The sequence below is a fragment of the Sardina pilchardus genome, chromosome 12 (assembly GCF_963854185.1).
Source record: "Sardina pilchardus chromosome 12, fSarPil1.1, whole genome shotgun sequence".
Taxonomy (NCBI): Eukaryota; Metazoa; Chordata; class Actinopteri; order Clupeiformes; family Clupeidae; genus Sardina; species Sardina pilchardus.
Window position 1 is genome coordinate 30,399,755 of NC_085005.1, and position 22,500 is coordinate 30,422,254.

A 22,500-nucleotide genomic window follows, 5' to 3' on the forward strand; every position below is an offset into this window, starting at 1 on the left:
AGAAGGAGCGAGAGAAAGAGAGAGGGAGAGTATCAAATAGGCCAAATATTTAGTCAAAGCTCAAATAACTGCATACGGCTGAGACAAGTCACTGTTATAAGAGCTACCAGCGCCCTCTGCTGGTCCCTAGTTGTCATTACACCTTCACGTCTCTCCTATGAGCCTCATCTAAAGCCCAGCTTATGGGTCTGTGCTGAACTGGCTCCGTAGCTTGAGGGAGGGTGGACAGGGTCATACCAACACAACCACACAGGCTGACCGAGTCATTACTGAATAAGGGTGGTGTATGTGGATGTATGTGAACAAAAGACTGAGACTGTGTGTGTGTGTGTGAGGTTTAGTTCTGACTGAAGATAAATCTGACTGAGTGGGTCTTGAGTGGGTCTTGTGTGTATCAGAGTGAGTGTGTCTGTATTAAGTGCTAGTTTTGGCTTGTGTGTGCGCGTGTGTGTGTGGCATACGCGATAATCTGTGTATGGAGGAGCTTTTGTTTTCTCACCAATGTGTGTGTGTATATGTGTGTGTATGTGTGTGTCATACATGATAATGTAATGTAATGGAGGAGCTTGTTTGTTTCTGTTTCTGTTTGTGTGTGTGTGTGTGTGTGTGTGTGTCATACACGGTAATCTGTGTATGGAGAAGCTTTTGTTTGTTCACCAATGTGTGTGTGTGTGTGTCTGTGTTTGTGTGTGTGTGTGTGTGTGTGTGTGTGTGTGTGTGTGTGTGTGTGTGTGTGTGTGTGTGTGTGCACACTCACCCTTTGTAAACCTGCTCCAGTCCCCGGGACAGTCCCTCTGGCGTGGTGTCCTTCAGCACGGTGGCGACGCCTTTGTCCACCGACACCTGGGCGATGCCCGCCCCCATCAGACCCGCCCCCAGGATGGCCAGGTTCCTGAGCAGCCAATCAAACACAGGGACAGTCTGTAGTGACAGCTCTAGTCATACTCCGATTGGCTCAGTTCCTGAGCAGCCAATCAAACACAGGGACAGTCTGTAGTGACAGCTCTATTCATGCTCCGATTGGCTCAGTTCCTGAGCAGCCAATCAAACACAGGGACAGTCTGTAGTGACCATGGAGGTATTATAAGCATGGAGGTATTATAAGAACTGGAGAAAGTGAACAAGTCCCGCCCCAATTCATTTCAATGGGAATGCTAGGCTAGTGAAATGTGCCAAAATTGAACGATTTTTTCAGGCTTCAACATGGCGTTTCAAGAGGCTTGTTTCCGGTGCCGTTTTACTTAGCCAATTAAGTGCCAGGTTACTGACTGACGTAAGGTACAGAACGAGAGCTCGTGCCCACACTAAGCTCGTGCATGAGCTGAGAGTGGAACAGCCACCAATCAGCATGAGGAAAACGCAGGGAAAACGGCACCGGACATGATGTATTTCTGGAAAATGGCGACGAGGAAGTGCCCTGCTAATCGGCGAAGCTAATCAGTCAAATCCTGACCCCCTGATTATAAGAACTGGAGAAAGGGAACAAGTCCCGCCCCCATTCATTTCAATGGGAATGCTAGGCTAGTGAAAATTGCCAAAAAGATTTTTTCAGGCTTCAACATGGCGTTTCAAGGACCTTGTTTCCGGTGCCGTTTTACTTAACCAATTAAGTGCCAGGTTACTGATTGACGTAAGGTACAGAAGAGCACGTGCCCACACTAAGCTCGTGCATGAGCTGAGAGTGGAACAGCCACCAATCAGCATGAGGAAAAAGGCACCGGACATGATGTATTTCTGGAAAATGGCGACGAGGAAGTTAATCGGCGAAGCTAATCAGTCAAATCCTGACCCCCTGGTAGTGACAGCGCTGGTCATGCTGCGATTGGCTGAGTGGTCTACAGAAAAACCACAAGAGGTGTGAACTTTCTGTCTAAGATGACTTGGCCATTTACCCTATAGATTACTATTTTCATTTTTGCTATTACATATATTTTCATTACTAATATTCTATTACTTGTTCTTCATGATTCTTAAATGTTTATTATTATGTGCCAGGTTCCTGAGCAGCCAATCAAACACAGGGACAGTCTGTAGTGACAGCTCTAGTCACCATCTGATTGGCTCAGCAGTCTTCCCAAGAGGCGTGAACTTACTTGACCGGCCGCTCTGGTTTGCCGAAGTGGTTCTTCTTGCAGGACACCTGGCCGTGGTACAGGCCAATCAGGGCTTTGGATTCGTTGGTCATAGCCAGCTGGCCAAAGTTCTGAAACAGGAGGAGGGGGAAGAGGGCAACTGAGAACGAGGGACATAGGACCGTGCTTGAGAAAGGAACAGGGGAGGAGGGGAGGAGAGGAGGAGACCGAGAGAGAAGGAGAGAGAGGGAGAGAGAGAGAGAGGGAGAGAGAGGGACATAAGACCGTGCTTGAGAAAGGAACAGGGGAGGAGAGGAGGAGACCGAGGGAGGAGGAGGAGACAAAGAGACAAGAACATTTAACTCAGAGAGAGAGAGAGAGAGAGAGAGAGAGAGAGAGAGAGAGAGAGAGAGGGAGACAGAGAGGGAGACAGAGAGAGAGGGAGACAGAGAGAGATAAAACTCTCACCTGAGCCTCTGTCTGGTAACCAGTAGCTGAACCCTTCTCCACACCAGCTTGGACACACTAGGGTGCACAGAAAACAGAAAACAGAAAACAGTCACTTCACTGCTGTGTGTGTGTGTGTGTGTGTGTGTGTGTGTTATATGATGTCAACACATGCATGCAGAAAACAGTCACTTCACTGCTGTGTGTGTGTGTTATTCGGTTATTAAGTGATGATGTAATAATGGGATAATAAATAGTTTTCCGGGTCCAACGGCTTTCAAACTCACATGTTATTCTCCATAGACAGTAAAATAAACTATTATTTTCCGTTATTCTGACTAGCCTTTAAAGGGATAATCCGGAGTGAAATGCACTTTAGATCAATTTTTCGGACTATTGGGAGTACATACGTTGAGTTGACACCAAAATCATGTCATTCGGATGTATTTTGAGAATGTTCGAGTTCACCGTTTTTAGCCAAAACTCGTTAGCCTGGAAGTGACCGGGGCAAGTCCTTTCGCCGCTACAAAACGCTATTTTTATACCTCTTCTACTGTTCCAACCAACACTACACTTACGTGGTAGTGAGTAGAGGGTCCCTAAAGCCAAACCGAAGTATCCCCACGTCTTTCTGTGGTCGGATAGAGAGTCCAGAATGAATTTAATGGAGTCCGTACCTTTCCGGAAATGTTATTAAAATGTTGTTAACGCGTTGCTAGCTGCAGCAGTGACATTTCCGGAAATGTACTGACTCGATTAAATTCATTCTGGACTCTCTATCCGACCACATAAAGACGTGGGGATACTTCGGTTTGGCTTTAGGGACCCTCTACTCACTACCACGTAAGTGTAGTGTTGGTTGGAACAGTAGAAGAGGTATAAAAATAGCGTTTTGTAGCGGTGAAAGGACATGCCCGCGTCACTTCCAGGCTAACGAGTTTTGGCTAAAAACGGTGAGCTCGAACTTTCTCAAAATACATCCGAATTACATGATTTTGGTGTCAACTCAACGTATGTACTCCCAATAGTCCGAAAATTGATCTAAAGTGCATTTCACTCCGGATTATCCCTTTAAGAAAATTGTCACCTTATACGGACTTGTTGCCTCAACCTAATCAAATCTATATTTTTCGCGGAAGCCTGGACGTTACCCATTCATATATCGCTGGCTGCATAGCTACAGTGATTACTTTGTTAAAGTTTAGCGATTTTGTTTTGAAACCGCTAAAACGAAGGTGGTGATGACAACGTTAACAAGTAGCAAAACCCGTCTGGCTGCGCTAATAAACGTATTTTCACAAAATAGCTGCTGGGTCCGTGACGTCGGACTTAACAACCGAATATGATGTGTTATATGATGTCCACACATGCATGTAGCCCGGCGCCCATCGGACACGCCGTCAAAGATCCTTAATTATTGACAAGATAGAGCAATATAATGCATCTCTATGGAAGCAAAATTCGAACAGTTCCGGTCTGCTTAAAGAGGCGTGTCGCAAAGACGTCATAGTGGGATATCGATCTCTGTCAGATTGGCAAGCAGTTCAGTTCGAATGTTAACAGGTCTGCTTAAAGGGGGATTTAGCCCCCCTCCCCTTTGCGAAGACAGAACGCGGAAATGATCAAACGTTTGCGCCTCTCGCTCCGCTTTAACCCTCTCTGACGCCGTTCAGCGGTGTTCGGCGGTCTGGGCTTAACGCGCAGGATTTTAGAACGTGTCCGGTGGGTGCCGGCCTTGTACCTCAATCATGGATGCCGAAAGGTGTACATTTCCATCAACTCATTTGAAGTGCGTGTTGGAGTGTATAATGAGTGTGTGTGTGTGTGTGTGTGTGTGTGTACCTCAATGATTTTGAGGGGTGCAGGGTAGAGGCCTTTGGACTGCTTCATCACTTTGCCATGGACGGTCTTGTAGATCTGCTTCCGGACAATAGGCAGGCCCATCACCATATCCTGCACCTCTGAAACACAAACACACACACACAAATTAAAAGTAGTTCCTCCATCTAGTAAGAGTCTAATCTAAAGTGTGAGACATCAAAGGTTCAAAGTGTAATAAGGTAGCAACCGTGCCCACTGTGTCTATAGCCCTGAGCAGTGGTTAGCAGAGCCTCATTAAAGCCTCATGTGTCCTGGCCGAGCCCAGTGTTATCAGAGAGGGTTAAAGCGGAGCAAAGTTTATCAGCGCCATCACCCCACGCCTGGGTGACTCTTACTCTACAGCAGGTGTGTGTGTGTGTGTGTGTGTGTGTGTGTGTGTGTGTGTGTGTGTGCCCCATGCCCCGGGTGACTCTTACTCTACAGCAGGTGTGTGTGTGTGTGTGTGTGTGTGTGTCCCAGGTGTGTGTGTGTGTGTGTGTGTCCCAGGTGTGTGTGTGTGTGTGTCCCATGCCCCGGGTGACTCTTACTCTGCAGCAGGCCCTTCTCCTTCTTGGTGGACACCTTCTTGTGTGTGTGTGTGAGTGTGTGTGTGTGTGTGTGTGTCTTACTCTGCATCAGGCCCTTCTCCTTCTTGGTGGACACCTTCTTGTTGGCCAGGCCTTTGGCCAGACCCACGGACACCTCCTCCAGGTAGTCGATGGTCCGCTCCTCAGGGCTCTTCAGGCCCGGGCCTACACACACACACACACACACACACACACACACACGCACACACACATTTAGAAAACACATAAACAAGCCCACTCCTATTTGTGAGCCATATGAACACACGCACACACACGTCTCAATGTGTGGACACAAACACACATAACAAGTAGAAACTCTTGCAATATCCAGTCAGCCACACACTCCTACCCACACCCACACACACACACGCCCGCACTCACCCAGTGGATCCACCAGGTGGTGCACCAGTCCCAGCTTCTTGGCCTTATCTGCTCTGATGTTCCTGCCCGTCAGCATCATGTCAAAGGCTGTGGGCAACCCAACCTTTAACACACACACACACACACACACACACACACACACACACACACACACACACAGAGTAAACAAACAGGCTCCGTAGCACCCATTAGGGTAGTTCACTTAATGACAGTGCTATCATTTGAGTTACATAGTCACCCGGACTGCAACCTGCAGTCTAACTGACTGAAATGATCTATTAGGGAGCGTCTGTAAATTACTCAAGTGATCTGTGTTGGGGAGCATCTTTAACAGGGAGCATCTGTAAATTACTCAAATAATCTCAGTGTCAGGAAGTGTCTGTAAATTACTGAAATAATCTCAGTGTTAGGGAATGTCTGTAAATGACTCAAGTGATCTGAGCGTTAGGGAGTGTCTGTAAATGACTCAAATGACCTGTGTACCAGGGAGCGTCTGTAAATGACTCAAATGATCTGTGTACCAGGGAGCATCTGTAAATGACTCAAATGACCTGTGTACCAGGGAGCGTCTGTAAATGACTCAAATGATCTCAGTGTTAGGGGGCGTCTCTCAATAACTCACCATCTTGGGGAGTCTCTGGGTGCCTCCGGCTCCAGGCAGAAGGCCCAGCATGACCTCAGGGGTGCCCAGGATGGTCTTCTTGCTCTTGGTGGCCACGCGGTACTGGCAGGCTAGCGCAAACTAGCGAGCAGCAGAAACAACCAAACACAACCAGTCAGCAAATTACTCACACATACACACACACTCCACTCCGCTCTTGGTGGCCACGCGGTACTGGCAGGCTAGCGCAAACTAGCGAGCAGCAGAAACAACCAAACACAACCAGTCAGCAGATTACTCACACATACACACACACACACACACACACTCCACTCCGCTCTTGGTGGCCACGCGGTACTGGCAGGCTAGCGCAAACTAGCGAGCAGCAGAAACAACCAAACACAACCAGTCAGCAAACTACTCATCTCTCACACACACACACACACACACACTCCACTCCGCTCTTGGTGGCCACGCGGTACTGGCAGGCTAGCGCAAACTAGCGAGCAGCAGAAACAACCAAACACAACCAGTCAGCAAACTACTCATCTCTTGATTGATTGATTGATTGATTGATACTACGCATTGTTTTTCATTCAGCATAAGACGTAACTACGTAAGACACAATTTAAAAAGCTAGAAAAAAAAGGTAGAAAGTCTACTGTACCCTGACACATAAAATGAAATACAAGTACTCAAAGACACACACACACACACACACACACACCTCCAAGCCACCTCCCAGGCATGAGCCGTTGATAGCTGCCACTATGGGGATGGGGGACTTCTCGATCTTCTCAAACATCTTCTGGCCCTCCTGGGAGAGAGTGGTGACCTCCCCAGAGCTGTTACACGCTTGGATCATGCTGGGGGACACACAGACATTATTAATCAACTCAGAGTGGTGACCTCCCCAGAGCTGTTACACGCCTGGATCATGCTGGGGGACACACAGACATCATTAATCAATTCAGAGTGATGACCTCCCCAGAGCTGTTACACGCCTGGATCATGCTGGGGGACACATAGATATTTAATCAACTTAGCATTACAACTAGGTAGCGTTATCACTCAAACAGACATCATTAATCAACTCAGCATTACAACTAGAGTAGCATTATCACTCAAACAGACATCATTCATCAACTCAGCATTACAACTAGAGTAGCGTTATCGCTTACATTAGAGAAATTCCAATTCTGATTCTAATCATCAATTCCGGTTCTTATCAATTCTTCATTTTAATACCAAAATGCAAAGAAAACAAAGTTTAGATAAATTATAAATATATCCTTATAAATATAAGCCTTCAGCTGAACAGACACTGTACGATTTCGACACGATTTTAGCCTTGAAACAATCTTATCTGAAATAAATGTTCTTATTTCTTTTCCGCTTATCGATTCTGGTTCCGGTTCTGTCTGATTCTACACAATCAGGGTTCCCACTCTAAGTCAGACTTAAAATTCCCTGACTTTTCCCTAGAATGTTGCACATTTTTAGAGCAGGAAATGTTTCGGGCAAAACAAAAACAATAAAGGTGCATCCACACATGAAACGTGAATACACAACAGGTTTTGGCTATTACACAATACTGTTAATACAATTCCCTGATATTCCCTGACTGTGCATGCAAACTGACCAAATTCCCTGACTTTCCTTGACTGGAAATGCCTGTATATTATTTCGGGTCCTTGCCCCAATTACAACAGGTCACATATGTTACTGTGTTCTGTTTTTGCTTGCATGCTAAGCTATATACCTTAGAGTGTCGAGCATATGCGCATTAGGACCTGCTGTACTATGTGCTTTGCATTGGAGCACAGAGTGTTGCGTAAAGAGGAAACAATATTGCATGCAAGGAGGAGCCATGGGGAGAAGAAATATGACAAACTAGAAATATCTACTTCATGCTAAGACACGTCTGCTTCCATGCTAAACGACTCCAGTTGCTTGTGTGGGCTCCAGAACATTGTGTACATTCACCGTACAGCACAGGTGTCAAACTCAAGGCCCGCGGGCCAGATGCGGCCCGCCACGTCATTTCATATGGCCCGCGAGAGCTTTAAGGGTCTGATACAGTATGTGGCCCGCGAGAGCTTAAAGGTCCGATACAGTTTTTGCGTATAGGCAATACAATGCAATACAATGCACGCATGTGAGACTGGCAGGGAGGCAACATCAACCACCTTCCTCTATGATCAGTGCAACTGGCTACATCAGATGTGATAGCAACGTGTACGTGTGAAAACAAAATAGACCAGTATTCTAAACTACTTTAGCGAACGGAGCGCCTAAATTACGCGCTCGGTTTAGCCTGCCAGTGAATTGTTTGAAGTGCGTGTGCTTCTTTGAGAGGGGAATCGATGTAAGTTGTAAACTACGTGATACGTTTACGTCTACGTTTAAAAGGCATGTATAATTGTGTGTAGTCCTATTATCCAAAAAATCCAGCTCCAAATCCTTGCTAATCGAGCAAGTGATTGTTTGGCCAAAAGCGAAAATAAGCCTATTCTGACCGAGAAGAGGTGCATTCATATCAGGCAAGCAGAGGTATGCTAGAAGTTTGTAGTAATCGCCCTGATGCTTTGCATTTTTATTTCAGTTTAAAACGAACAAAATAGAATCCACACAGCACCTTTCAACTTTAAAACGTCAAAGAAAAAGTCCACCGGGACCGTTCGCTTCTACTGTATATGTATGGAACGGTGTAGGCTAGTGACGCATTTACTCGTTTGCATCACTTGCTAGATGTAAAACTGCATTTCGTTACTGGTATTTCACTCGTGCAATGACAGTAAAGTTGTATATACTCGAATCTAAAAACTCAGAAATATGAAAAAAAAAGAATCCATGGCATGATCTCTTCCTGACTGACCAGTGACCCTCATTGAAAAGTCAAACTGTATGGAACTGACAGTGGTGTTTTGTTTTTACCAAACATAACAATAATAAAAAAGAACATGTCATGCTGATACCTTTTGCTCTTCTCGATTTTAGAAGTTTTACCGATGCTAAAGATTTTGTGGCTGGTGCTACAAATCTTAGAAGTTACATCTGGCCCTTTGAGGGCAACCATTGGGCTGATGTGGCCCTCGGTGAAAATGAGTTTGACACCCCTGCCGTACAGGATGTTACTAAGAATACATCATGCTATAGGCGAATTGGGTGGGTACGCACATGAGTCGGCGCTAAACTAGGCCTGGCATGATGACGTGTTGGAGAGAGCAACAGTTGAGTGTTTCACCTCAAGAGTGCTTCCGTTTGGAAATGAGAGTCCAACATCTTTGTCCTTATGTTGACACTACTGTGTTTGTGATAGTGTGTGTGTGTGAGAGACAGCTGTGAGGGTCGGCAACTGTGTGTGTCTTACTTGATGTCGGCCCCGGCGATGAAGCAGCCCGGTTTGGAGGAGATGAGCACGGCGCTCTTGACTGCAGAGTTGCCCCAGATCTCCCCCATCACCTCCGTCATCTCCGCCTGCATCTGCTTGGACAGGGTGTTCACCTGTTCCCCACACACACACACACACACACACACACGAGGAAACATAAAATACCATTGAATACACATACACACGCAATAAAATAAAATGTATTCATAAATAAACTCAAAATGTTGTATCATGATCGTTATGCAATCCAACATTTCAGGCTGACCTTGGAGCTAGGGTCATTTATCCGGACCACAGCCACATCATCCTTCACCTCATAGTTGACATGGGTCCGGGCTGATGGAGAGGGAGAGGGAGAGGAAAAGGGAGAGGGAGAGAGAGAGAGAGAGAGAGAGAGAGAGAGAGAAAAAGAAGTAGAGAGAGAAAGAAAGAAAGAAAGAAAGAAAGAGAGAGAGAGAGAGAGAAAGAAGTGGAGAAAGAAAGAAAGAAAGAAAGAGAGAGAGAGGGTGAGATGGAGAGAGGGAGGGAGAGAGGGAGATTAGAGGGGTTCAGGGATATCGTAAAGCACACAGAACACGCACTGCAGAACCAGGAAGTGGAGCTGGTGCTTGTGTGGACGCTTACCCAGCATGGCTGCTGATGATGACAGGCTTCGGCCTCCATAACCTGTGGGGCATCAAACAAGACAGCTCAGTTTAGATACCACACACTCACACATCAAACAAGACAGCTCCGTTTAGATACCACACACTCATACACAACTCTGTTTAGGGACCATACTCTTAACTCATACACACAGTGCAGGAGGGGATGCCAGCACTTCAGGCAGTACGATAGAAAGCCAGAATGGAAGATACCAAATGAATTAATATAGTTAATATAGATAAAGGCTAAAGGTGCCATGTGCACCCATCAATCATGCATATATTCATTCATTCATGTATTCATCCATTCATATATTAATTAATCAATTGATTCATTCATTAATGTATTCATCCATCCATTAATTAATTAATTCATTCATTCATTTGTTCATACACATTCATTCATTCACTCATTTCCCCACACACAAAAGTTGGATCCCTTTCAGACAGAAAAATACAATGACTATACTGACAGGTTGAGGTACTAAACAAACATTTTTCCCCAACCAGCATCAATAGTAAAGTAAATGGTATGTTTCAGTGTTTCGTGGCATAGCCAAACAGGCAGGGTTCTCTGCTCAATCCCCACCCTCTGGACAAACCAGGAATTACACCAACGTTACTGAACCTTGTCCCAGATTATTGTCATTGTCATAGACTGGTCCGGTTTGAACTTTGCCCCAGAGGCTGCTACATCAAGTGACACCAAGACAAACCGCCAGGCGGGGATAAATGACCAAATAAAAACCACACGTGTGTGTGTGTGTGTGTGTGTGTGTTCTATTCATTGCAACGAGTGTTCCTGCACGTAGATGATAAGTGAACGAATTCTACCTTTTGATATCACATGCCATGAGAACTTGCAATACAACTCTATGCCCATGTAATGCATGTTTAATCTAATGATAGGGAAGGACATAACCTATGCATGGCATAGTTTGACAGACAAATTCGTAGGTCTCTATCTTGACGAATGTTTGACGAATCAAGGTAAACATTCAAAGTATGCAAGAACATCAACATTGCTGATCATCATATGACAGCACACATCCTCCTCTCGAAGACATAAATCCCCAGAGTTACCTAATGACCTATTTGGAGGTCATAATATTTCGCCTGTAAATTGAGCAAGTCAGACACATTTGAATGAAGTGATATATGATTTAGAGCTATAAACCTATGAATTAAAAAAACTAATACGTGACTATTAGCGTAGTGTTACAGTTCTGTGAACTAAATAGTGAAAAGTGATCACGTTTGTTCTTCGAATGAATTGACTGACAAATGACGCTCACTAACGTTAACGTTAACTTACAATTTCAGTGGAATTTCACTGTACGTAAGGACAGGAGTTAATTTACTTAACAGTAACAATTATAGCGTTTTCGCCAACGAAGAGGAATTTGCTAGACTATCTCAGACAATCACCTTACTACAATACTCATTTGAGATTCCCAACACTCATTTTAAGGACTTCAAGGAAGTGGGTGAAAGTTCACCAAGTCAGACTAGCAGGCTAGCGACGGCTAGCCTACGTTGCCAGTGGTTTGTTAGCACGGCCAAGTTCAATTACTCACGAAAAAGTTTTCAGTGGCAAAGTTGCAAACAAAAGACAGGTAAAAACAATAGGGACGATCACGTTAAGTTTATGCGTAATACCATACCTGCAAAATGTGAATATTTGCTGGTCGCAAACCTGGAGAGAATGCCCACTGCTCGTACGCCTGCCATCTCAGCTGAGGATCCGATGACACAAAGCTAGCTCTGTGCTAGCAACCGACGTGCGAGCAAATCAACCGGGATGAGGACCCCTACTGTTGTTAGAGGTAACCAAGACGACGCCGTTGTCATGATGAGAATGTTTATATAAAAACTAGAACACACAGTCGGTGGTTAGCAACCAAGTGCAAAAATACATATATGCATTTATTTAACAGGTATCATATTAGTCATATTTTGCGTTTCTGAGCAGAAGATGGCATAAATACGTACAGGCATTCAATAAGGGCATTGCCTGTCATGTATGGACTTCTGAACAGAGGTATTTTTTGTAGTCAGAAGTGAAGCCGAGCAGGCAGAGTGAGAACACCAGACAGAGGGGGAAGCGCCTTGCAGTTGATAAACTACTAACTGGTGAGTGGAATTTACGGAGAATTTGCCGTTGTTGCAACGTTACTGTTTTCAACTTATTTCATCCCTACTAACGATGTATAGTATTCAGTACACTGTGTCTTCAAAAAAGTTACTGTAATATCACATGAACTGACTTCAGTTAGCATTCACTTTGGGTGCTGTTGACCTAGCATGTTACTGCTAGCTTAGCTCGCTAGGTAACCAGCTAGCCGGTTGACGCAACGCAAGTTCTGCAGGCGTCACCTCGACATTGCTATTGAGATTGTCTTTTTGGATATTTTCGATGCATAATGTTTTTTATAAGTTCGTATGTTCCCAGTGTGAAATTGCTCTCTGTTAGAATTTGAACTGGATCATTGTGTCCCATTCAACTCTGGGAACCCGATGGATCTAGGTGAAGGGTCACTATTACCGGTGGGCGGGGCCGCAGTCTCAACCCAAACTGACAGCATCCACAGCTTTTAATCACGTTTAGGGCACACTGCTGAATTAAATGTCAGATTAGGAATGTTGTTGTTGAGCAGAAGTTGAGGTGCTATATTTTGGCTGGTGAATTGTGTAAATGGTTGGCATTGGCTTTCCTAATCATTAACAGTCTGCCAGACCTACTCCCATATTTGTTTATGAGCTGCCAAGGTATCTTTGGTCTTTAAAAGACAATATTAAGACTCTTGTCAGTTAACTACTGTACTATGGCCATAGTCAAATCTCTAGAGCATGTGAGTGATTGTATGTGTGTATTGTTATGTATGTTGTTTACTGGTGGGCTAATTAAACGTTTGTCTTTCTCAGGTCAAAATGACATCCATGCTGATGAACTCTCTGCGGAACTGCCCGGTGAACAGCGCCTGGGCAGTGCAGTTTGGTAAGCGGTCACCCATGTACACTAACCATGTACACTAACCATGTACACTAACCTTATACAATGACCATAAGCGTATTGCCCAACCACCTCTCTGGTCATGGCGGCTATGTTTACTGTGTGCTCATGTATACATTTCTCTTTTTTACACTTGTGTGTTATCCTCCACGTGTGTGACCCCTGCTGCCTCTCGTCCCGTACAGCCGCTCGCTCTCTCAGCACATCATCTCAAATGCACGCAGCAGGTAAGAACTCGATCCGCTCCACATGTTCCGTCTTTAGGCTTCTTAGCCTGTCCATCATCTTAAGTTCCCAGATGCAGTGTAGCTGGAAGAAGCTTTATTGTTTAGCTAAATTGAATAACTGAAGAAAGCACAAATGCATTTCTTTGACCTCTCCTCTACCCTCTTCTATTTCTTGATAGCCAAGAGCAAGAAGAGCCTTGAGAGACCCGGCGTGAAGAACATAGTGCTGGTGGAAGGAGTGAGGACTCCCTTCCTGCTGTCCGGCACCTCGTAAGTGGTGGCCTTACGAACGCAAACACGCACGATCATGCGGCTGCAACAAAGCACTGTGCTAAAGGCACTTACTGTGCCGATACTAACCAGAGCCACGCGCTGGCAAAAGAAAACATTAGTGATAAGGGTCGGCTGCAGTTAATGTTTTGGGTTGTGGCTATTGTGGCATACAGACCCTTTCAACTGCAGAAACAAATATGGGGCGGTGGGAGCGTAGTGGTTAAGGAGCTGGGCTAGCGTGCAGTAGCCTGAAAGTTGTCCATTCAATTCCCGGCTTCCACCGTTGTGTCCTTGAGCAAGGCACTTGACCCCAAGTAGGTCCGGGGACAATGTAATGACAATGTAATCCCTTGTAATATAGTTGACATATGTAAGTAAAATGCTTTAAAAAAAAAAAAAAGCTAGATGTAATGTAAAATATGCACGTTCCTAAGGCATTTCTAGTGGCACAGAAAACAACATTGAGCTAATGGTAACTTCGAGACTAACAAGAAAAAAGAAACGGTTTAAAGTCATTATTTTGTAGAGCATTAAGTACCTGCACTGGTTTAGAATGTTTCAACCTATGAAGGAGGTATAGGGTATAACATTCTATACATATTGTATGAGTTAAGTTACTGACTCCTGAGTTGTGTGGGTCTGATGCTGTGTGGGTCTGATGCTCTGTGGTGCTTTGCTGATGTGCTTGTGTCCTCTTTGCAGGTATGCCGACCTCATGCCTCATGACCTAGCCAGAGCAGCCTTACAGTAAGTGACTGAGTTCTCTCATTTACACTAGAAGAAGTCATATTAGTTCAAAAGACATGAAGAGAATAAGCATTAGGTGTGTACCGGACTGCAGATTGTGGATTTTGTAAAAAATCATAGCCGGGCAAATTGCTTACACCGGTGATGTCACCAGTTGGAGTTGATCAGACAGGTAAAGTCTCACTGATTCCTCGTCTTCCTCAGGGGTCTCCTGACGAAGACCGGCATTCCTAAAGACATGGTGGACTACATCATTTATGGCACGGTCATCCAGGAGGTCAAGACCAGCAACGTGGCCCGAGAGGTGTGTGTGTGTGTGTGTGTGTGTGGTGTGTGTGTGTGTCTGTGTCTCTCTCTCTCTTCCAGGGCACCAATTTTACCATGGCAACGACCTCCACTCGTGCATTACTGCCGAGTAGGAGTCAATTATGTTGCAAAGGTTAAGGCCACTCACCTTCATCTGCCCTTGGGCAGCCTGTGTCGACCTTTGACCTCATTATTTTGGTGACCTCGGTAAGAGGCTTTAGCTGCCAGCTTATGGGCAGAATAAAACCACTGTTTGTGTTTTTAATAAGACAGAGATGAGACTCGGGGGTCTGGATCCTGCTGTTGCCGGTCAGGTGGCATCATGTAGCCCGTGCAGGTATGCCGCGTGTGGCATCAACTTTGCCCCGCATCCCCAGTTGGCTCCGAGTTAGGTGGTCTATTCTTAGCGCCGGCCCTCGTCTGGACAGACCCCTTTTTCCACTGCCACAAGGTTACAGAAGAGCTGTGGTGCGTCTTGGTATTAAATTACCACCCAGAGTATTTACATGTGTGTGCAGGACACATGCAGTCCTGCGGCCAGCAATGTCAGCTATTCACAAAGTGCTGCACTTGCTTTGGTAATATCCGGTACTGTCTTCATACTCAGACTTTTCTAAATTATTATTATTTAGCTCTGGGGCTCTTGTCTGCCCCCTGCTGTCACAATTCTGTCCTGTTCTCTTACGGTGGGTGGCCCCGAGAGCCATTGTGCAACATCAGCCTCTTGCAGCTAAATGGAATGAATGCATCTCCATGCTATTCTTGCTGTTGGACATGCACATTCAAAAATGTAGAGAAGGTCACATTAAGTTCACCTGCAAGTAAGTGTGTGTGTGTGTGTAGATCTTTCAACAAAAAAAAACAAAAACAATGCTTTAACGTTCTTTTTTGTTCCCAAACTACTTTCGCTGCTTTAAGATAGCATATGGAATGTTAAAACGGCAACCTTGTGGGAACCTGAGTGTTTGTTCTATGTTTCTTTGCCCCTTCAGGCAGCTCTTGGTGCAGGCTTTTCAGACAAGATCCCCTCCCACACGGTCACCATGGCGTGCATTTCCTCCAACCAGGCCATGACCACAGGTACAGTATGGCCCACCCACAGCTGTGCTACTATAGGCATGTCCTGTGGATTAGCCGCATGGTGTGTGTATAAGCCGCAGGACAGTGTTTTATGCAAGTTAAAAGAATCAAAACCATATTAATGCCATACTAACTGCCCTTGTGTATTAACTTCATAGCTGAAGAATAACACTTGGGAAAAAATGATGGTACAATTAGAAATCACCTTGAGTTGCGTATTACAGTAGTACAGTTTCATTATTCAACCCAGAGGAGATGGCCAGCAGATGACCAGAGTTTTGGATTAGATTCAACTTTATTGTCACTGCAGAGTACCGTATAAAGTAAAGTTGATGTGCATCATACTGAGGGACATTTTGTTTCTGCTTTTTGTCTCAATGACCACTGCACTGTACCTTAGCACAGTGACAGCATGTTTTGCGTGTCTTCTGTGTCGTGCTGCTTTCGTGTACTTCCTCTTAGTGACCGACGCAGGTGTCCTGTGATTGGTCGCGTTGGGTGACCTCTGACCCCTGTGGTGTTGTGCAGGTGCGGGGCTCATCGCAGCAGGCCAGTGCGACGCCATCGTGGCGGGCGGCGTGGAGTTCATGTCCGACGTTCCCATCCGCCACAGCCGCAAGATGAGGAAGACCATGCTGTCCCTCAACAAGGCCAAGACCCTCGGGGCCAGGCTGGCCCTCCTCGGCTCCATCCGCCTGGCCCACCTCAACCCCGAGGTACTACAACTACCAGCATGCACCACTTTACTGACTACACTGCCTTCTGCACAGCCCAGTTAACACTGAGGTACTACAACTACCAGCATGCACCACTTTACTGACTACACTGCCTTCTGCACAGCCCAGTTAACACTGAGGTACTACAACTACCAGCATGCACCACTTTACTGACTACACTGCCTTCTGCACAGCCCCGTTAACACCGAGCAGTGAAAAAGGGGTTGGGATTGATTTGGTATTAGGCTAAGCCTGTAGTGCATTAACTTAAGTTTGGGCTTACTGCACCTCCGAGCCTCTCCGGCCTTTAATATTCTGCCTCTGTGTCTGTTCTTAGAGCCGACGTTGTAGTATCTCCATGGATTATATGCTAGAGCTCGCAGCATGCACCTCCCAAACGGTCTTATGGAAATTCACAAAGATATGTTTGATTTAAATAGGGAGACACCAATGCAAATCAAATCTATTTGGATCTACTCTTGGTCTCAAGAATAGAAAGTTTAGGAGGAACTTTTTCTTTAACTCGAATAGGGGAATACTAAAATGAGGCTTCTACAACTCTCTTGCGAATCCCACGTTTTGGATTTTTTCTTCTGCCCACACGTCTTATATGAGTGGTGTCTCTTGCACTGTCTGTATTGCCTGACTATGTTCTGTCTTCAGTCCTGGGCCTTACACCGTGTCCTAACCGGACGTGATGTGAGCGAACATTAGTGCTAAAATCTGTTTAATTACATTGTTTTCAATTGGAGTGTTCTGACTGCAAGCGACGTGAGCAGCGCAATGCAACGCAACGTTTGTTGGACGCTCGGTTTCTATTTTCTTTCTGTCGCCCGCTTTGCTCTGCTATTTTGAATGAGAAATATGGCTCAATAGAAGGGCATATTTAACGGATTCAGACATTGACAGTCGCTCACTTGGATCCTGTTAGGACACGGTGTTGCACTAAACCAAATTCCAGGCGATGTTTCATCGTATTGTCAATAAAGCGTTGGCAAGCGTCCACTTGTTGGAGTGCTGGATTACTCTTTGCCCATCTATGCTTTTATCTGCTATAATTACATTGCATGTCAATGCAATGTACTGTTATCACTGTTCTTCTTCTTATAATTACATTGCATGTAAATGCAATGTACTGTTATCCCTGTTCTTCTTATTATCGTTCTTATAATTATTATTCTGCTTCCGACCAAAATCAACTATCAAAGGCTCTAAAACCACAGAACCGTTTGACGTCATTCAAGCACTCCTACACAGGTCTTGTAACGGAGATTTGTTCTATGTATTTTTCAAATGTGTGAACTTTATACTTTTTGAGATATTTACGATAAAAGAAATTAAAATTCCCATAGAGTTTACATTGAGACCCTTTGGCGGCAAAGATTAATTGTTACGTCAGTGCGCAGCTGTCAGTAATCAAGGATCTCTGATCCATGCCAACACCGCTGCGCTGAACCAGACTAAACGTTAATGTTACATTACGTCAGAGACACTGCTTTAAAAAGACTTTGATTACGTCTACTCATTAAGCTGTAACAGCTGCAGCTGCTGTAAACCAGGACGTTATCGTCTTGTCTCCTGTTAGGCTAGCCTACTCCTTACTTGATTTGTTTATATCGTTACAGTAGCCTAACCGGTTTGCTCTCGGTAACGTTATCAACAGCTAAAGACAATCTAACCTAACGTCAACGTAAACACTGCTATTTAGCTAACGACAACCAAACTTGCTCCAGCCTACATAAAATATCCTACTGTAAGCTAACGTTACATTTGTTAGATATCCTACCTGTTGCTGCATCATCGTTGATTAGCGTTGTTTGAGATTGTATTCCGTATTCCAATGGTGTCTAAGTCTAGCCTATGTCCTACTTTTAACCTGCATTAGTGTAGATATGGTAGCCTATATGCTATCCTACAAGTCGTTTCACTGTAGGCTACTGAAGTGTCAGCTCTTGCAACTCGTTTGAAGTTGGCAACTTCATTTCAGTCTTTTAAATTCTAATACCTAAATGAAGTTATTTTCCATAATAGCCTATATCCACAATTTTTATGCATTTTCATAAATCACTTTTTAAATGTGACTTTCCAAGTAATTTCAGTGGGTTATTGTTATTTATCTATTCTTCTGTGTAGCCTAGTTGTCTTTTTAACTATAGGCCTAAATATTTTACACAGTCAGCAACCTTTTTGCATTTACATGCAATGGTAATTCCTTCCATATGGAATTACATTTTCTAGTTATTATTATATCTTCCGACCAAAATCAACGATCAAAGGCTCTAGAACCACTGAACCGTTTGACGTCATTCAAGCACTCCTACAAAGGTCTCGAAACGGAGATTTGTTCTATTATTTTTTCACATTTGTGAACTTTATACTTTTTGAGATATTTACGATAAAAGATTTTAAAATTCCCATAGAGTTAACGTTGAGACCCTTTGGCGGTAAAGATTAACTGTTACGTCAGTGCTCAGCTGTCAGTAATCAAGGATCTTTGATCCAAATGCCACCGCTGTAACAGCTATGAAAACATTCTACCATGCCACTGCTGTAGGCTAAACCAGGACGTTATCGTCTTGTCTCCTGCTACTCCTTACTTGATTTGTTTATCGTTACAGTAACCGGTTTGCTCTCGGTAACGTTATCAACAGCTAAAGACAATCTAACCTTACGTCAACGTAAACACTGTATTTAGCTAACGACAAGCAAGTTACTAGCAAGTTACAAGCAACTAGTTGCACGATTTAGGTTCAAGCCTTCTTACAGTCGTTTCTAGTACAAACTGCATTGCTATCATTTCACGTTTGTTTGTTAGCACGCTAGTCGTTTCAGCTATAGGACTTGCCAGCCAGGCATTCATTTACAACTTTCGGCATCATTCACAAATTAAAAACCTTTGTTAACAGCGTATTGTAGGCTACATTCCTATTAGGACAATCACACACCTGGAAATACTTCGAAGAACATACTAGCTCATCCTAGCTAATATGTGTATCCTACATAAAATATCCTACATTGCTAGATATCCTACCTGTTGCTGCATCATCGTTTGGCGTTGTTTGACATTGTAGCCTATTCCGTGTTCCAATGGTGTCTAAATCTATAGCCTATGGCCTACTTTTAACCTGCATTAGTATATGAAGGCTATGTAAGCTATCCTACCAGTCGTCACTGTAGGCTACTAAAGTGTCAGCTCTTGCAACTCGTTTTAAGTAGGCAACTTCATTTCAGTCTTTTAAAGAGTTATTTTCCAAAATAGCCTATATCCACAATTTTGATGCATTTTCATAAATCACTTTTTAAATGTGACTTTCCAAGTAATTTCAGTGGAATTGTAATTGGGTTATTGTTATTTATCTATTCTTCTGTGTAGCCTAGTTGTCTTTTAAACTATAGGCCTAATACAATGTTTTACACAGTCAGCAACCTTGTTGCATTTACATGCAATGGTAATTCCTTCCATGGAATTACATTTTCTAGTTACTGTTTGTTTTTTGTTTATGTAAAGCACATTGAATGACCTCTGTGTATGAAATGTGCTATATAAATAAACTTGACTTGACTTGACTTGCTGAGTGTGTGTCCGGTTTGGCCCTCAGCTGCCGGCGGTGGCGGAGTTCTCGACGGCGGAGACCATGGGCCACTCGGCGGACCGTCTGGCGGCGGCGTTCGGCGTGACGAGGCAGGAGCAGGACGACTTCGCCCTGCGCTCACACGGCCTCGCCAAGAAGGCCCAGGACGCCGGGCTGCTCAGCGACGTCATCAGCTTCAAAGTGCCCGGTAACCAAAGCACAACGCTCACTTCTCTCTCTTTCTTTCTTTCTTTCTTTCTTTCTCTCTCTAACTCTTGTCTCATCTCTCTCTCTCTCTAACTCTTGTATCACTCCTCTCTCTCTCTCTAATACTTGTAGCACTTTCTCTCTCTCTCTCTCTCTCTCTCTCTCTAATACTTGTATCACTTTCTATCTCTCTCTCTCTCTAACTCTTGTCTCATCTCTCTCTCTCTCTAACTCTTGTATCACTTTCTCTCTCTCTCTCTCTTGTGTCCCACTTTCTTTGCTCACCTTTCCTTAACCCCTCCTTGTGGACAGGGTAGGAGTTCTATTGTCATGGCGATGGCTTATGACGTCTGAGGTCTCTTGTGTTAATAGGTAGGGACATTGTGTCCAAGGACAATGGCATTCGCCCCAGCTCCAAAGAACAGATGGCCAAGCTGAAGCCAGCCTTCGTCAAACCCCATGGCACAGTCACCGCTGCCAACTCCTCCTTCCTGGTGAGCAACCAATCAGCATAGCCTCTTCACACTCCGCCAATCACATTGCACTTTACCTGCAAACGGAAATAAGACACAATCAATGACTAGAGCCTCTTCATGGACTCACATATTCATACTTCGCTTCTTTTTAAATTTAATTTTATTTCAACAATTTTCATATATGGTGGTGTTGACAGCACCTTCGCACATTTTGTAGATTTTACACCCTTTCATGATTTACATACTATTTCCCTTTGTGGCGTAGACCGCACTTTGGCCCATATTGTAGATCTAAGTGTGCCACTGAACTTAACCCCCTGCCCTTGACTTAACCCCCTGACCTTGACTGAACCCCCTGCCCTTGACTGCTGTTTGTGTCAGACCGATGGTGCCTCTGCTGTTCTCATTATGTCTGAGGAGAAAGCCCTGGCCATGGGATTCAAGCCAAAAGCCTACCTCAGGTACGCCCCACCGCTCTACACACACACATGCACCATACAGATACTGTACCAGCAAGTGTATCATATACGCCTCCTGGATTATTGTGTAGGCTGCGGGCCTGCAGTATTGTGGTATGCATAGAATGCACACACGCCTCTCACACACAGCTAACCCACCAAACCACTCCATTCCTCATTTCCATGGAGACGCCACGTCAGTCGAGGTGCTCCTTCCCAGCTGTCAGGGTTTATACTGCTGTAACACTCTCTCTCTCACACACACACACACACACACACACACACACACACACACACACACACACACACACACACACACACACACACACACACACACACACTCAACACCACACACTGCAGGCCATCTCCACATGAGAAATGTGTGTGTGTGTGTGTGTGTGTGTGGTATCCATAGACATACACTACTTACAAAAAGTTGGGGATATCTGGCTTTCCGGTGAAATTTATGGGAAATGTAAAAGGTTCAAGCTACAGTGGTATTACCGGTATATCATGAGATTAGGGGATTTAAGCGGAAGCATGCAATGCCGATTTCCTCATCTCAAACAGTTTATTGAAATAAAGGCCAAGAAATTTCACCCAAAATTCGCATATCCCTGACTTTCTGTGAGTCGTGTGTAAGAATGCAGTCTATGGTTGAGTCTCCCACACTCCTGTGTTAGAGCACATCTGCCCCATAGCTTCTTAGATGTCTACTGGGCACATTTCTGAAGTGTGTGTGTGTGTTATTTTTGCAGAGACTTTGTGTACGTGTCTCAGGATCCCAAGGATCAGCTCCTCCTGGGGTGAGTGTGTTGTGGCCAATCACACTGGTGCCATGACGATGATGATGATGATGATGATGAATAGCTTTCACTGGGAACGTCTCTAGTTTTTTCTGTGTTAAATGGCACTGATACAGATAGGTTAAGACATCTTTAGTTTTTTCTGTGTTAAATGGCACTGATACAGATAGGTTAAGACATCTTTAGTTTTTTCTGTGTTAAATGGCACTGATACAGATAGGCTAAGACATCTTTAGTTATTTCTGTGTTAAATGGCACTGATTACAGGCTAAGAGCAGCTATCTGATACACCAATCATGGTGTTTATGGCTAATGCTAATTAGCAACACCTGTCCCTAAAGGGACTTTATAAAAAGAACATGGCAGTAATTATAATAATAAAAGAAAGAAAGAGAGGAAGAAATAAACACGACAATAAAACAACACACACGGAAGGATAATATTTCATTGTGTTTTTCATTGTGTTTTTACTGTTTATGTTTCGTCTGTGTCCTTGATTATAGTCAGTTCTAATACCCACATGTGCAGATGTGCCTTTAGTACGGGGTGTGTTCTGTTTTTTTTTTTTTTAAGTATATTTTTTGGGCTTTTATGCCTTTAATGATAGGACAGTAGAGAGAGACAGGAAGTGAG

At 44.4% G+C, this 22,500-nt stretch overlaps 2 protein-coding genes across 3 annotated transcripts in view; one reads left to right on the forward strand and one right to left on the reverse strand.

The window, feature by feature from the left end:
• The window catches only part of hadhaa (hydroxyacyl-CoA dehydrogenase trifunctional multienzyme complex subunit alpha a), a 16,890-nt gene extending 5,104 nt beyond the window's left edge, over positions 1-11,786 (reverse strand). Inside the window, exons 1-13 of one of the 2 annotated variants that reach the window (XM_062551583.1) lie at positions 11,651-11,786; positions 9,967-10,008; positions 9,608-9,678; positions 9,322-9,455; positions 6,858-6,888; positions 6,676-6,783; positions 5,970-6,089; positions 5,348-5,450; positions 5,009-5,131; positions 4,362-4,480; positions 2,541-2,597; positions 2,094-2,203; positions 758-892 (exon numbers count right to left, since the gene is read on the reverse strand). In XM_062551583.1, the coding sequence (XP_062407567.1) occupies positions 758-892; positions 2,094-2,203; positions 2,541-2,597; positions 4,362-4,480; positions 5,009-5,131; positions 5,348-5,450; positions 5,970-6,089; positions 6,676-6,783; positions 6,858-6,888; positions 9,322-9,455; positions 9,608-9,678; positions 9,967-10,008; positions 11,651-11,717 (1,220 nt within the window). In that variant the 5' untranslated portion in view covers positions 11,718-11,786. Of the gene's footprint in view, positions 1-757; positions 893-2,093; positions 2,204-2,540; positions 2,598-4,361; positions 4,481-5,008; positions 5,132-5,347; positions 5,451-5,969; positions 6,090-6,675; positions 6,815-6,857; positions 6,889-9,321; positions 9,456-9,607; positions 9,679-9,966; positions 10,009-11,650 lie in introns of both variants that reach the window. The other variant, XM_062551582.1, reaches the window with a different exon arrangement.
• Positions 11,787-11,980: 194 nt separating this feature from the next.
• hadhb (hydroxyacyl-CoA dehydrogenase trifunctional multienzyme complex subunit beta) overlaps positions 11,981-22,500 on the forward strand; it is a 15,554-nt gene continuing 5,034 nt past the window's right edge. The window contains exons 1-12 of the mRNA XM_062551584.1: positions 11,981-12,119; positions 12,912-12,984; positions 13,185-13,226; positions 13,406-13,496; positions 14,202-14,246; positions 14,451-14,550; positions 15,545-15,632; positions 16,161-16,348; positions 19,948-20,128; positions 20,500-20,621; positions 20,985-21,064; positions 21,820-21,867. Coding sequence (XP_062407568.1) covers positions 12,918-12,984; positions 13,185-13,226; positions 13,406-13,496; positions 14,202-14,246; positions 14,451-14,550; positions 15,545-15,632; positions 16,161-16,348; positions 19,948-20,128; positions 20,500-20,621; positions 20,985-21,064; positions 21,820-21,867 — 1,052 coding nt within the window. The 5' untranslated portion in view covers positions 11,981-12,119; positions 12,912-12,917. The remainder of the gene's footprint in view (positions 12,120-12,911; positions 12,985-13,184; positions 13,227-13,405; positions 13,497-14,201; positions 14,247-14,450; positions 14,551-15,544; positions 15,633-16,160; positions 16,349-19,947; positions 20,129-20,499; positions 20,622-20,984; positions 21,065-21,819; positions 21,868-22,500) is intronic.